The 16251-nt window shown below is 38.3% G+C and overlaps 1 protein-coding gene across 2 annotated transcripts in view; it reads right to left on the bottom strand.

Moving 5' to 3' along the window:
• Positions 1–7811: 7811 nt before the first annotated feature.
• Gtf2e1 (general transcription factor IIE subunit 1) overlaps positions 7812–16251 on the bottom strand; it is a 50209-nt gene continuing 41769 nt past the window's right edge. For both annotated transcript variants that reach the window (XM_008842912.3, XM_029568224.1), the window contains exons 4-5: positions 13686–13927; positions 7812–9883 (exon numbers count right to left, since the gene is read on the bottom strand). In XM_008842912.3, coding sequence (XP_008841134.1) covers positions 9462–9883; positions 13686–13927 — 664 coding nt within the window. In that variant the 3' untranslated portion in view covers positions 7812–9461. The remainder of the gene's footprint in view (positions 9884–13685; positions 13928–16251) is intronic.

Below are 16251 nucleotides of genomic sequence, written 5' to 3'. Positions count from 1 at the left end.
AATTCCCCACCCCCAGCATGGTAAAAATTAAGTTAATAGAAATGAAAGAAAAAAATAGCAGAATCTTTATATATTTTTCTGTTTAAAGAATAATCTTAACATACAAGAATTAAATTCATGTGCAAGCCTTCAGTTGGATATGTTTGTTAGATGTACACTGGGGTAGGTAGAGTAAATCCTTGATAGGAAAAAGTCCTTTTTGCAAATGCCCTTTAAGAAGGAAGCTCTGGGGCTGGAGAGATGGCTCAGTGGTTAAGAACACTGGTTGTTCTTGCAGAAGACCCGGATTTGAATCCCAGCACCCACATGGCAGCTAAGAACTGTTCGTAACTCTAGTCGCAGGGGATCCGACAGCCTCTCCTGACCTCCGTGGGCATTGCACAAGGGTGCACTTACCTACATGCAGGCAATACACGAATACATATAAAATAAAAACAATAAATACAAATTTTAAAAAATATTTAAAACAAAAAAAGGAAGCTCTGGACAGCAATACAAAACAGCATCACAAACATTAGGTATACAAGCGATGATAGAGAGAAAATACAGTCTTTCATATAAAAGGATCATTGTTTGTGGTTGGAAGCAGCAGCCACATACTTACTTGTTCAGCAAATACATACTGATGACCACCTCCTACATGCCAGGCTTGAGCCAGGGATGTGAACCAGAATTCAATGGTAAGCGTGGAAAAAATGGCCTCTACTCCCATGGAGTGGGGTAGATGGTACACATGGGAGCAATTTAATTTATCATATGTACTCCCCTAACACATGCAAGTCCACACATGGGGCTTCCAGCTTTCCTGGTTTAGGGCTGCCTCTCAGCAACCTCACCCCGGCATGGCTTCACAGATGCTCAGGTTCCTCCACTACCGAGAAAACAGCTGCTTTTCCGGTATCACACCACTAGACTCAACTAAAAACTTGTCAACTCCTTATCACTACTGCTGCCAGCTTCAAAACACCCCATTCCAACCCTCCCTACCCTTCCAGAAGGGAAAAAAATAAAATAAACCTGAAGCAATGTCCATTGTAGTTTCCAAAAATAATGAACCTACACACAGAGCAAAGCCTACTTTGCTGGTAGAGTATGGTGAGGAGAAGGTAGCACAGCATTTGGGTAAAAAATGTGTACATGGGGAGAAAGTCAAGCAGTCAGTAAGTGTAATACTTCAGGCTATGTCTATAACCCTTGCTTCTAAAGAAAATCCCTTGGGGCTGGAGAGACGACTTGGTGGTTAAGAGTGATTGCTTCTTGCAGAGGACCAGAATTTAGTTCCCAGCAGCCACATTAGGTGGTCAAAAACCACCTGTAACTCCAGCTGTAACTTCCACCAGTAATTCCAGGGGAATCAATGCCTCTGGTCTCCTTAGACCAAATGCACATACCACCACACTGACACATACATATAAATAAACAATAAATTTTTAAAGGATAATGCCTTTGACTATGTTTGTCCACCAAACTACATAACGCAAGCTATAAATGTGACCTATTTATGTGGCTTTCAAGGTTCTAAGAGTTACTTTAAAAGAAGAAAAACAAGGTAAAATTATTTTAATAGTATATTTTAATTCAGCCTAGCTATAGTATTCTTTTTTAAAAATGTAAACTATAAAATTATGCTATTTTTTTCCATGCTGAGTCTTCAAAACTTGACTGTACATTATTTAGTTAGAGCATATCTCCATTTGGATTAGATACATTACAAATATTCAATAGCCACATATACCTAATGATTACCTTACTAGATAGCCCCAAAGTACACACTCAAATTCCCTTTTCCATAAATAAAAGCTAATGGCTCCCAGAACTGAAGCTTCTAGATGGCTACTTGTGCCTCAGAAGCTATATTCCAGCACCCCCTATTGATAGTCCTGGAGACATAGCCCTAGGTACCATGAATCTAGGTACAAGTGAACATAATTAACTGATTAAGAACATAACTAACTAATGTACAATCCATGCAGAAACAAAATGATCAGCCTTGGTAAAGAAAAGCTCATGTTGCCCTAGTTCTAATTCATCTATCTATCTCTCCATTCAACACTTGTGGAGTCTGCTCTACACCAAAATTCTACATGCTAGCATCCTCCCCTCTGGGAGCTTAGTCTTTGGGGGGAAGGGCTGATAGACCTAAACAAATAAGAAATTTCAATTTTTAAATCTGCAATAAATAAGACAGGCAAATAGAGATCAGACAGGGAAAACAGAGTGCTGGCTTCTCAGAGGTAGCATTTAGACATAAGAATGAAGTAACAGAGGCTATGAAGAATGTATAAACGGGTGTTTTATACAGAGAGTATAACCAGACAAAGATCTAAGACAGGCAAAAAAAAAAAAAAAAAAAAAAAAAAAAGAAAAAAAAAAAAAAAAAAAAAAAAAAAAAAAGGTCTATTTGAGTTAGGGTTATCCACATGGAAAATAGAAAAAGAAGGTAGTTGGGGGCCAGCTATGCAGGAACTGATGAAAAGGGTAAGAGACTTGGATGTTAGTCAAAGAAAAATTACTGGAAGATTTTAAAGGACCCATGTGGTTTACAGTTTTGTTTTGAATCCATGTGTGGGTGAAATCTTGTGTGTTTAATATGATAGCAGGGAGAAGGGTTGAGGGGATGCTGTAGTCGAGGTAGGTGAGAGTTGGTGTGGCTGAAAACAGGAAGGTAGTGGTGGAGGCAACAAGGTCAGATTTAGAATGTATTTTCGATTTATCAGTAAGTCCTCTCAGCTCTACTTTCAGAATTAGGTTATATAAATTATATTTTGAGCCTGGCAGGACTGGATGATAAATTTGATGTAGGATGAAAAGAGAATGGTCAACTGCTAAAACTTCTGGGTTGACCTTGTAGGTAAAATTGCGTTGTCATTTACTGAATATGGAACAAAATCTTCTCGACCTCCTGTTTCCAGTCCTGGTAAGCAGAGCCACCATCCTTGTAGAACTTTAGATTCATCCAAGAACTGCCCTACCCACAGTCATCAAGCTTTATTCTGCCTCTTCAAATTCTTTGAAATCTGCCCCATTCATATTGACGTGGACAAATCTTTAGGCTGAATTACCCACCAAGAATATCAAAATGGCTTTAATAATCTTCTAATCCAGTACAAATACTGCAAATTGTTTCTGTGCTCATTATTACCCAACCATCTCTTTCAAGAACAATTTGCCAGTATCTTTTAAAGGGTACAATGGACATGTCCTGCTTATTTGGATATGCCCCACAAGGGTTCATGTGCTAGGTTGGTCCCCAGTGTGTTAGTGTTTAGGTGGAGGAATGTTTAAGAGGTGAGGCCTAATAGATGGTGGCTGGGTCACTAGGAGTTAAGTTCTTACAAGAGCAGGTCATAATGAAGCAAGCTGACCCCATGTACCTGCCTCTTCTGCACACAGCCATGTCCCTTCCCACCTTTTTACCATATTGTGGTATAGCCAAGTGTGCCCTTACCTGAGGCCAAACAGACAGGAAAGCCTGATCTTGGACTTTCATCCATGAAAACTCACTAAACAAATCTTTCTCTTCCTTAGCATCCAGCCTCAACTTTTTGTTATTCCAACATAAAACAGACTAATATATCCTTTGGCTATTTCTCTTATGAGTCTATTTTCTAAAAAGAAAATGAAAACATAAGGGAACAACTAGTCATCAATAAAGGAGTTCTAACATAAACCATCATACAATATTTAAAATTTTATATAGCCCTTGTTTTTACAAAAGCAAATGGCAATGTTTATAATTCCATTTACTTAGGGCTGGGCGTGGTGGTGCACACCTTTAATCCCAGCACTTGGGAGGCAGAGAAGGTGGATCTCAGTGAGTTCAAGGCCAGCCTGGTCTACATAGTGAGTTCTAGGACAGTTGGGGCTACAGGGAGAGCCTGTCTCAAAAAGCAAAAAAAAAAAAAAAAAAAAGCAATACAATATGTGGGTGTTGGGGAATGGGGGGGTCCAAAGGCCTAGAAAACATCTGAGATAATACATAAACTATTGACAATGGTTTCTGCAGTATATTGAAATGGGTGGGCCAAACAGCTTTCGGTTTTTACTATAAATATTTCTAACTGGATAATTAAAAACAATCAATACATTTCTATAACAAAAAAGCCATACAATCATCTTATATGTACTATCATGATTCAGGAACCTGGCACTTGCCCTCTTTCTAGACTAACTTCTCAGACTTATTTACATTGGGTAGGCGATAACGTACTTTTGTATGATGGGACTCGTAGGCTGACTGTTGAAACTGGGTCATGAATTAGGCCTACCAGCTTCCTAACTGGAATTAGGAAGGCTGCCTCTGGTATTCCAAAGGACATAAAGCTCTTTCTGAAGAGAGGTTAGTCTATCTGTTCCTTGACTTAAGGGCATGCCAGAATTAGTTCCCTGCTTTATCTCTCCAAAGGAAGATTTTATTAGTCTCTTTTTTCAATCCATTTTGGCTTTACAGGTTTTAAGAGGATCTTCACTACTTCTGTTCAGTTTAGTTTACTCCTTTTATGGCAGGAAAAACCAACATGAATAGACAGTAAATTTACCATAGTGACAGTTTCTTTCTAAAAGTCCTCATTTCCTCCAAGAGACTTTTAGCTATTTTGGGCTGGAGGGTTGGCTCAGCAGTTAAGAGCACTGGTTGCTCTTGCAGAGGACTTGGGTTCAATTCCCAGCACACACATGGCAGCTAACAACTGTTCATAACTCCAGTTACAAGGGAATTCAATGCCCTCTTCTGATCTCTGTGGGCATTGCACAACACAGGTGCACTTACATACATGCAGGCAATACACTCATACACATAAAATATTTTTTTAAAAAGTCATAGTAGCCCAGCTGTTAAAAGTAACATATGTGAAATATCTTGGATGAAAATAAAATGCAAAGCAAGTGGGTTCCATGAATTGAACTCAGGACGTCAGGCTTTGCCCTTTAAACCATCTCAACTGGGGAGTTCATTTTAGTAAAACGTTACATATATACTCCTGTATACTTCAAATAATACATTGAAATAATAAATAATGACAAACAAAAAGAAACAAGGGTTAGAAAGAAAAAAGGACATTTAACAAAGCCAAGTTTGAGCCTGTGGCACATGTCTATAATCCCAGCAAATGAGAGCTAGAGGCAGGAGGATCAGCAGTTCTTGTCTAGCCCCAGTTACATGAGATCCTGCCTCTAAAAAGAAACAAGCAGGGCTGGAGAGTTGGCTCATGGGTTAAGAGGACTCGCTGCCCTTGCCAAGGCTGCAATGTTCAACTCTCAGCACCCACATGATAGCTAACAATAATCCTAACTCCAGTTCCAGGGGATCCAGTGCCCTCTTCTGACCTCCACAGGCATTGCAAGACACAGGTGCATTTACATGAATGCAGGCAATACACTCACATACATAAAATAAAAATAAATATTAATAAGCCAGGTGTGGTGGCACATACCTTTAATCCCAGCACTTGGGAGGCAGAGGCAGGTGGATCTCTGTGAGTTCAAGGCTAGCCTGGTCTACAGGGAGACCTTATCTCAAAAACACAGGGAAGGAGAGAGGGAGGGAGGGAGAAAGGAAGGAAGGAAAGGAGGAAGGGAGGGAAGGAGGGAGGGAGAGAGGGAGAGAGGGAGGAAGGAAGGAAGGAAGGAAGGAAGGAAGGAAGGAAAGAAGGAAGGAAGGAAGGAAAGAAGATGCAAAGCAAATAGAAAGTAGAATTGTATAGATTTCTAAAATCTGAAGACTTTTTTTTTTTCCCAATGCTGGGAATCATACACGTGGAGCTCCACTGAGCACCACTTCCAGCCCTCATGTGACTTTGGATGGTTATATCCTAGCTCCGTTTCAAACTTTCAGTCAAGAGAGTAAGAAATGGTCATTTTCTAATTTCTTTTTTTAAAATTTGGGGATAAAGAGAAGTAAACAAACACATATGTCTTTTTTATTGTGGTCCTGGCTGGAAATCTAAACACAGAGCCAGTTGTTAGAATAAAATGAAATTGCCTTTCTGATTCTTGTCCCCATATCCAGCTCTCTCAAACAATACTAACAAAGTTATAATTGCTCAATTACTATTCCCTTAGTCATTCAGATGACTAGAAGTCAGTAAGTATCATGGCAAGATGGGGAAAGAGAAACCCAATTTGCTGTAGTTTATTTTGTGACTTGCTACACTGCCAGTTCCAAACCTGCCCTCTACACCAGTCTCTCAACTAAAATACCCCGAGTACTTGATTTTGACTTCAGAAGGCATTTTTTGCTGTGATTTGATTTCATTTCAAAAATGTTTTATCTATCAACTGCCTCTATAAAATAAAGCTAGAAGAAATCTTGGGGCCCCTAGTCCAACCCTCCCATAATTAGCAGTTGACAGAAAGCACGATATTTCATGGTGGTGGTGGTGGCTACAGGAGGATGTGAATGGGGGAGGAGGGTATAAAGATGATGACTTTTGTATGAAAGACACAAAAAAATCAATAAAAAACTTTAAAAAAAGAAACCTAGGCAGAAGGGAGCTACAGACAAGAGAGCATAAAATCCTTGCTTCTCTCCCTACAAAAGAGCAGTGGTTTCCCCCAAAAGACTGTTACTGGAAGAAACAATCTACCATGTTAAAGAGCTCTGTTAAAATCCTAAAGGACAGTGGAAAAGCTGGAACATATGGACAGCCCACACTTGAGTTTAACAAATAATACAGCTGACCAGCCACAGAGAAATTGCATGACTGATCATCCTTTACTATAGGCCATGGGTGGTGACAATTCCAGTTGTCCTGAGGTTATTCTTCACATAACCACATGGACTTACCACCTTTGGGTATAAGCCCTCCCTCACTTGAGTTTCAAAAGCTGATAACTGGAAGTGCTCCCATTTTTAGTCCAGCACTAACTGGCTTCCCTTAAGTTACTGTACAACTTGAAACAAACCTGTCTGATCAAGTATTATCAAGGTCTTCTGAGGTTTATTACACATTATTGAAATATGGAGGTAGTAATCAAAACTTTACATATTAAATTGTATTGTCCTGGTTAACCCAGGATTTAAAAACAAATTATAAAAGAGATACATCTAAAAACCCTAGCATTAACCTCAAAATAGCTTGCTTTTACCATTCTATTTCTACAGATAATTTCTACATGAAATTCATCATCTATGTATTTTCCAGAATGTAAATAAATCTCTCTTCTATTGTCATATATTGATATTACTGCAAATCCCATTCCTACTATCTTTATACACATACATACACCCCTCCTCACTTCACAATTTTATTTCAAATGATTAGTCAACACCAGGCATGGTGGTACATGCCTTTAATCCCAGCACTTGGGAGGCAGAGGCAGGCATATCTCTGTGAGATCAAGGCCAGCCTGGTCTACATAGTGAGTTCCAAGTCAGCTGGGGCTACAGGGAACTATCTCAAAAAAAAAGAAAAAAAAACAAAAACAAAAAACACCACCACCAACAACAAAAATGAACAAATAGTCAAAAGTGTTTCACAAACAGCATTATATGATGTTAGCTAATTTTTTTTTCATTTCTACAGATTCTATACCCCCATACAAAACCTAAATTCTACATGTTCTAAATTCTATATATACATTACATTCTCAATCCATTCTTCTTAATGCATGCTTTTGAATAACTGTGCTTTGCTGGGAAATTTAACTCCTGATTTAATGCAAATTTAGTGAATTCATCTGTCTATTCTATTTCAAACACTGTTTTAACAAGTGGCTTTATTCACACACTTTTTCCTAATACACACTCATACATAGACTCACATTTAAAAACAAAAACAAAAACAAAGAACTTATAGCTTAAAAATTAACCATGTTTTTAAAATGGCTATCTGGTTATCATTTTATTTAAATTAACTTCTTTCTAGAACTATGAAAGTTAAAAACCGATTTAAAAAGTTGAACAGTCACTTGTATTTAAGATAAATACATAAAAGGTATTCTTAAGGCAACTTACTGCCATAAAGTTTAGATCACATACAATTGCACCTATTATTAAATAACATGACTAGTAAGAGAAGGCTTTAACATCTTTAAATGGGAAGAGTATACATTTTTAGTTATGCTCCAAGATGTTACAGAGCTAGAAATTAACAAATTTTAACCAGTATAAAATAGATTGTCAATATTCAGTAATCCAACAATCCAAGTAAATGAACCATCACTTTATATAAGGCTCAGACACTCTACAATGCTATCTTAACTTCATACATGTGAAGTGATAACTAAAAACTACAATGCAAGGGAAAATATTATAAAACATACAATTGTGTAGACTTTATATGAAAATCCTTTATTTTTAAAGTTCTGCCTTCAGAAATAACACCATGCTACATAACTATGCTCCTTGAGGTTACAATGCTCAACAATGTACTGAATGCACTAAAATACTGTGTCTGACAATATTCAAAATAAAGATAAAGAAAGGCTTCAGTGATGCTTAGGAAGGAAGAGTGTGGGGAAGAGAGTTCAATAATCCTATGCGGCTGTCTGCCGGAATGGTCGCCTAAATTTATAGCACTGACAAGAGGTCTACAGAATAAGGTGGGGAATGGGACCAGTCTCAGCTTCACGTAAGATTTCCAAATCAGAACACACTCGGGCAGTTCTAAGGCACTGTTTCTGCTGTTCTCCATTCTTCAGCCCTTTACAGACCCCTTATCCTTTGTCCATATTCTTTTTTAATTTCTTCATAAGGGGGTATCAAGCATACTTTGCTTTCTATCATTCAAAATATAACCCAAAAGGTATTAAAAAAACAAATGAATCTACTGGTCTTACCAGTTCTACAGACATGAGTTCTGGTTTAGACAATCCTAAGATTCAGGCATATCTATCTCTCTTCTATAGTCTCACTCCTTTCACATAAAGACTCCAAACTTAATTTTGAGGAAAGATGAAGCGTTAAGGTTTTCCTCTAATCAGTGATCTGCCTCTTGGCAAGCTGCTTTGGTTGGCAGGAATATAAGGAACTGTTCCAAATGCTTGCCAAAACAGTAAAAAAGGGTGTCATCAGTGAATTACTGTAACTTATCACAGGAGGGTTCTGTAAGTAAACAGGAAATTTTTACCTTGTGGACATCTTCCCATTTCAGAGGGGAAAAAAAAATGTGTCTTAAAAAGAAAAGGACAAATTAGATAAGAAAATACAGTAAAATATTAATACTTTAGTGTCAAGAGGGAAGGGAATGCTTATAGTCACCTACCTTTCCGGGAAGTTTCTGACATAAAAATCAAGCTTTCTCTCCTATTATCCTTTTCTGCTAAATTAATAGGAGTTTTATAGGAAGGCATTTAAGTACTTGGTAGGGAGTTTCTTTCTGAAATGAGCATTATGGACAACCAGGGTTATATATTAGGACCCTGTCTCAAAACAAACAAACAAACAAACAAAAAGAAGAGAGAGAGAAAAAAAGTCTTTGAAATGAGCATTACAAAAAGGAAGAAAAAATAAGTGAGAAAGCTCACTCAAAGAGGTCCTCAAACATACGCTGACCCATTGCTATGTAAGCTTCCTTCTCTTCTGGTGTCATCTGGGCCACGAGCTCTGGCCGCTGGCTCACTTCGCTGTAGGAGAATGGACGGCCAGCCACCATGACAATGGGATCATCTGCTACTTCTTCAAACTCATCCTCTTCTTCATCCTCATCCCGGTGATGTGCAGCCACAGCTGGCCGGGGCGGAGAGTCGTCATCTGACTCGCTGGTCTCACTCTCAGAGTCACTGCCGTTGGCAGCAGTCACTGGAGCAGCTGCCCCCACCGAGCCAGCTGTGGCAGAGGAGGTCTTCTTCTCGTGAATGAGCAGAGCTCGCATGACTTCTTCATTGTCATCAGGACCTGCACGGCCTTCCTCACGCTCCTGAAATGTATCCATATTGATACCACCTAGAGGGTCAAACCCAAAGTCAAGATCTTTAAACATAAAGAGCGTTCATCTGCAACTAACAAAATTAAGATTTTAATGTGTTATATTTAAAGAGACAATATACAATAACAAACTTCACTGCTCCATTTTTTGACCTGTTGCTCCACAAAATATCCAAAACATTTTTATAAACTAAAGCTTAAGCAGCATGATGAGTAAGTGCATGCAATTTACAGGTAATACAGCATGGGTCTGAATTCTGCTTTTTCCATACGCAAGCTGTATTATCAAGCAAATTATTTAATTTCTAAACTTTGGTATGGTGATAAAAGAATGTACCTTCTAAGACACTGGATAAGAACATATTAAATAATGTCTAGAAAGGACCAAGCATAGTAGCTGCTATAATAGGAAATCAGAGCATGGCCCCATCCTTACCTTACTTAAAGTAAGAAGAAAGAGCCAAAGGCTTCATAATGGCCTATAAAGTCCTACCTCATCTGCAACTCCTGACTACCCCCCTCTACCCTGTTTTCCTTCTCCTTACTAACTCTGCCTCAGCTACAGCAGCCTCCCTGTCATCCCTCATATAAAGAAGACACATTCCTACCTCAGGGCATTCGTACTACCTGTTAGCTCTGCCTAAATTTTTCTTTTCTAGGTATCCATAAAACTAACTCCCTACATCTTTTGTGTTTTTACTCAAGTATCACCTTATCAAGGCTTATTTTTTCCCTATAGCACTTATTTTCCAGCATAACAACCTAGGTCTATGGTCTTTGTCAAGGATGCAGATTCCATCGTTTTCATTCACTGTTATCTCAGGCATCTAGATAACATGTGCCACTTGTTAGGCACTGAATAAGCATTTGCTGAACAATGCTAATACATGGCAGTTTTATTCCTGAAGCAAACTAAGAATTGACCTCATTGTAAAAAGATATCTAACTTAAGGAGTAACTTTCCTCTTACCATATATCATTTTATATGCACATTTTGACTGATTTCTGCAGATGAAACAAATTTTTAAGAAATACATTTGCATTTTGCATTCTGTTAGGATCAAATATACTGCCCTTTCAAATATATAAAAAGATCCTGGCTCCTTGATTCAAATACTAACAGTTATTAGTTCTGTGATTTTAACCAAATTACACTACTTTTCCACTTCTTTTCGATTTTCTGAAGTACAACAGAGAAAAAATAGTAGTATTTGCTTCAGTGAATTACTGTGGAACTTAGGTAAATGGCAAGTGCTTAGAATGGATCTGGTACCAAGGAAGCTATCAACCATCATTGTCAAGAGAAGGCTCAGAAAAATGGTTAATTCTGGTCAAGGATAAAGTGGAATCATCTCATTAACATAAGGAAATGTATTAACTGGACGTTGGCTATTTTGGAAGAAGAGAATTCTTATATAAGATATTGGGCAGGTAAAAGAGAGAAAAAGAAGCCAGAGAAAAGAAAATTATAACAACATGGGCATCAAAATCAGAGCCAAATCAAGCTTAGTTATTGCTGAAGGCAGAACCCCCTCTGGGAGTCCTGACTGCCAAAGAAGCACCCAAGAAAAAGGCAAGGAGTGCATGTGAGTCTCTGGGAAGCAGCTGTTTCTAGAGACTGTCCTAAACGGTTTAATCCTATATAGTAGCTTATGTTCAAAGTAAGTACAAAATTAGAGAAAAAACAAATTAGTTTTGTAAAGCAACAAAGTAAATGAACACATCTCTAATAGAGTCTGACAAAGAAGGGGAAAAAAGAATTGCTTTGTTATAGATTAATACTGAAAACAAAATCAAGGATGAATAAGCTTATCTCTGGATGATAAAATAGAAATAATACTTCTAGGAAGTCTTATTTAATAGAGTCATAAATTACAAAGAAGAGGCATCAAACAATCAAGTTCACTGATGCAGCTAAGCAATTCTCAGGGCTTAACAGCCAAGATGCAGAGAAAAATTTTAAAAAGATTCAAAGGTTGCCTAAGGAAAAAGATTTTTATACATGCAAACTGAAAGAATATCTGCTTACAGAAAAATAATCTAAAATATACTGAAAGACATGGTCCTAGTTATTAGATACAGGGTCAGACAGAATCTTTCCTAAAAGGTCTCTTACATGTTTCTAAAGTTACCAAACATAACATGATTCTAAAAGCAAAATAACAAACAAAATGTTAGGCAAAACCCAAAAAGATACTGAAAATAAGACTCAAATCATTATTCGAGTATAAGGTACCTGTACCATTCTGGTGACCAGGTCTCGTGTAAAGTATATGAAGACCGGAGAAGGTCTGGAAAAAGACTAAGCAAAAACTATGCATGCAAATGACTTTGGGAAACAGGGCCATTGATAAGGAAAACAGAGTCCCAGACCTATAATCTCAGCACCAGGAGGCAGAGGCAACTGAGATCAAGGCCAGCCTGATCTACACAATTTCTAGTACAGAGGATATTAAATGTAAATTTTTTTAAGTAAAGGTTATAAAAAAGGTCAAAGAACAAGCGGCTTTCAGTAACTGATGATTTGTCAACATTAAAGAACTTCACTCATGTGACATGCTAACAAAATCAAGTATACACAGATATTCCTATAGACATTCCTTTCCCGGTCACCTCTGCTTTCCTGTTTCTTCATAGATTTTGCTCAATTTTAGCTGCCATTTTCTATATCATTACCTAAGGTCTTGAATCCAGTAACCTAACCTAGAACTTAAAAAGTAAAATCTTGCTGAATGCCTTTAATCCCAGAAAGCAGAGGCAGGTGGTGGATCTCTGTGAGATCAAGGCCAACCTGGCCTACATAGTGAGTTCCAGCCAACTGGGGCTACAGGACCCTGTCTCAAAAAGAAACAAAACAAAACAAAAACACTCCTATAGTTCTCAATATAGTGGAAGTTATGCAATCAAATTTCCAAAATCTTCTAGAATAAATTTCTATCAACCTTCTTAGATGTAGGAATGCTCAATCTTTTATCATGTGGTATCTTTGTATCTCAGGCAACAAAAACTCTTTGTTATTTACTAGGAAACAATATAACAATAGCATATTTTAAAAAAAACAAAACAAACAAACAAAAAAGGACAAAACGGCAGTGGCTGACAGCACTCTCTGCTTTTGCAGAGAACCCAGGTTCAGCTCCTAGCACCCACATAGCAGCTAACAACCATCTGTATCCAGTTCTAAGGGATTGATCTGATGCCCTCTTCTGACCTCCACCTGCACTGCATAACATGGGTGTACTTACATATATGCAGGCAAACACTAATACACATAAAATTTTTAAAAATTGTTTTAATTTTAAAAAAATTTAAAAGAGGGGCTGGAGAGATGGCTCAGTGGTTAAGAACACTGGTTGTTCTTGCAGAAGACCTGGGTTCGAATCCCAGCACCCACATGGCAGCTAACAACTGTCCATAACTCCAGTCCCAGGGGATCTGAAAGCCTCTTCTGACCTCTGCGGGCATTGCACGACATGGGTGCACTTACCTACATGCAGGCAATACACTCATACACATAAAATTAAAATAATAAATAAAATATTTTTAAAAAATCAAAAGATACAACAGTATTTCAAATCTAAAAAAACGGAAATTTAAAAATCCATGTGCTGTTTTGACTAAGCTGAAGGACAATGCAAGTACATTGGTTATTTTAATATTTAGTGCTCAATTTCATACTTATGTAATATGAATAATAGATTTGTAAAACAAATGCAATGAATTATCAATAAAACCAAGGCATTAGGCATTTTCCCTCTAAGTCAAGTTCATTTTCCACTGAATTTCTGACATACCCATCTTATCAACTTTCTCCTCTTACCTTCCTTCATCTCTTCAGAACTATATGCCCCCTGGACAGTGCTCTCTCTCAACCAAATGGGTCTCTCTTTGGCAGATTTCCCATCCATTGAGGTGCGATGAACATCTTCCTGGTCATCCATGTTAATGACAACATTCTGTGTGTATAAGTCCTCATAGGAGGGGCCTTTGCTGGTCCATGCCTCCCGGTGATGCCCACCTGCCAGGCTAGCAGCTCCAGTAGCAGTTGCTGTACGGTCCTTGCTATATAAAAAGAGGAGAAGAAAGAAGAAGAGAAGGAGGAGGGGGGAGGGGAAGGGGGAGGGGAAGGAGGAGAAGAGGAGGAGGAGGAGGAGGAGGAAGAAGAAGAAGAAAAATTAAGGTCTGGGTACTGAAAATGAAGGACAGCTAAGAGGTGATTAATGCAACAGTATGAATAAACACTATCCAGCAATCAGGTATGTATGCCTTAGCAAATCCCAGAAACCTTTCCTATAATCCAGGGTAAAAAATATATATGTGGAGTAGAAAATCATATTTAAATTCCTCAAACAGTGGACACTCTCAGGTATATGAATGACTTAGGTTTAGTGACTGATATATGTCAGTAAATAGACTGGGGAAGAGGAAGAAGGATATAATGACACAGTATACTTAATTCTACTAGTTTGGCAAAACAAACAGCTCCCAGTAATAACTTCCATGAAAGTTTTGGTTGAAAACAAAATAAGCATATTGGGGCTTTTTTTTTTTTTTGGTCTTTTTGAGGCAGGGTCTCCCTGTACCCCTAGCTGACCTGGAACTCGCTATGTAGACCAGGCTGGCCTTGAACTCACAGAGATCCAAGTGCTGGGATTAAAGGTGTGTGCCACCATGCCCAGCTAGCATATTGTATCTTAAAAAATACTTCCTCAGTTGAACTCAGAACACTCCAAAATGATTTTGTGTGCAACCATGGAAGAAGTTAAAAATATTCTACAGAGGCAGACCTCAACTTAGAATTAACATTTTCTAGCTAGGTGTGGTGATGCATGACTTTAAGCCCAGTGCTTAGGAAGTAGAGGCAGGTGGATCTCTGTGAGTTCAAGGTCAGCCTGGTCTACATAATGAGTTTCAGGCCAGCCAGGGCTGCATAGTGAGACCCTGTGTCAAAAAAGCAAAGCAAAACAAAATAAAATAAAAAGGAATGAACGTTTTCTCTCTCCTACTCTCTGAACATGGCATTATCCCTCTGTATAAACTAGCCTCTTTCCTAGCAAGCTGTATCTCTCTATTTCTACAACTATGCTAACTCTGTCTTCAACCATTTTTTTTTAAAGAGAGACTATGATCTGTTTGTATTTTGTTTTGCTCATTACCTCTATGACCTTAGGCTGTCAGTGTGCTTATAAGCCTGATCATTCCTGATCATCATTTATAGTAACACTAGGGTCCCCATCTCTATGAGCCAAGTTTTCCTTCTTTCTGCTGCTTCTGATTTTCCCAGCTTCCTTAACATCTTTCACTCTTGATCTATCCCAATTTGTCTTTAATGTGACTGTTTAGAGGTTTCATCCCATAAACTATTACATTTCCTGAACTACTTGCTCACTACTTTTTGCTACGCTTTTTCAGTGCCCACTGACACTCTAGACCTCCTGGATTTCTCTCACATTTCTTGACATCTTTTCCATGGATTCCCATCTCCTTTGTGGAGTCTGTCTCATTATAAATCTGATATTTCATTTATCTTTTCTCCTCATAAGCGATTTTCCCTCCATTTTGATCCCTTGTCTTTTGTTTTCTACATCGCTCTTCATTTTCTTTCTGGACTCAGATCACATCTACTTGGGCTTTCTGTCTTATGCTCAGTTAAGGTTCTTCTGATCTGTGTCCATCAATCTGACTGACCCATTAACGTTTCTCTTTTATAACACTATGTACCTGACCTTCCTCTAGAAGTAACCTTGGGCTTATTTCATCCCTCCTGCTCAGTTTCTGGGTACCTATAGGCTCACTGTTACTTTTGCAATGGAACAAGAAGCACTTTCCAGGCATATAATCCATGCTTCCCAGCTATTGCCTCTGTATTCTTTCTATTATCCTGACCATATTTCAGGCTACTGTGTACATCTTTCTTGCCCCCAGCCTTTTCTCCCTGGCACCAGTTCTATCTGTTCTCAATCATTTCTTTTGCCTCCCCCACATCTGTCTCCTTGCTCCCACTCTCTACCTGTTACTTGCTCTCCCAATCTAGGCTCATCTAAATAGATACAGTTTCTCTGTCTTGCTATATTTAAAATCTCATGCTACAATTGCAGGCAATTGATTTCTATCTACCTTCTCTTTCTGCATTCATATGTTACTTTTTACATTTACACCTTGTCTCAACTCAGCCATCTCTGTCCCTAGTCATTCTATCTTCTACCAGTTCCCTATTGACTTCTAAAAAGCTATGCACCTGCCTTTACTGCAGATTGGCTTCTGAATTTCGTTTTCCTTTAGCATTCAGTTTCCTTTCTCCTCCTTTGGCCTGATTCATTTTTCTGTTTTTTGTGATTATTCTGCGTTTGAAGTCTCTCCTTGCTCAACAAATTGTTTCCCCAAGC

The sequence above is a fragment of the Nannospalax galili genome, unplaced genomic scaffold (assembly GCF_000622305.1).
Source record: "Nannospalax galili isolate Female #2095 unplaced genomic scaffold, S.galili_v1.0 scaffold18, whole genome shotgun sequence".
Classification (NCBI taxonomy): domain Eukaryota; kingdom Metazoa; phylum Chordata; class Mammalia; order Rodentia; family Spalacidae; genus Nannospalax; species Nannospalax galili.
Note: the sequence above shows the minus strand (reverse complement) of the source record. Positions and strands in the feature narration are given on the sequence as shown.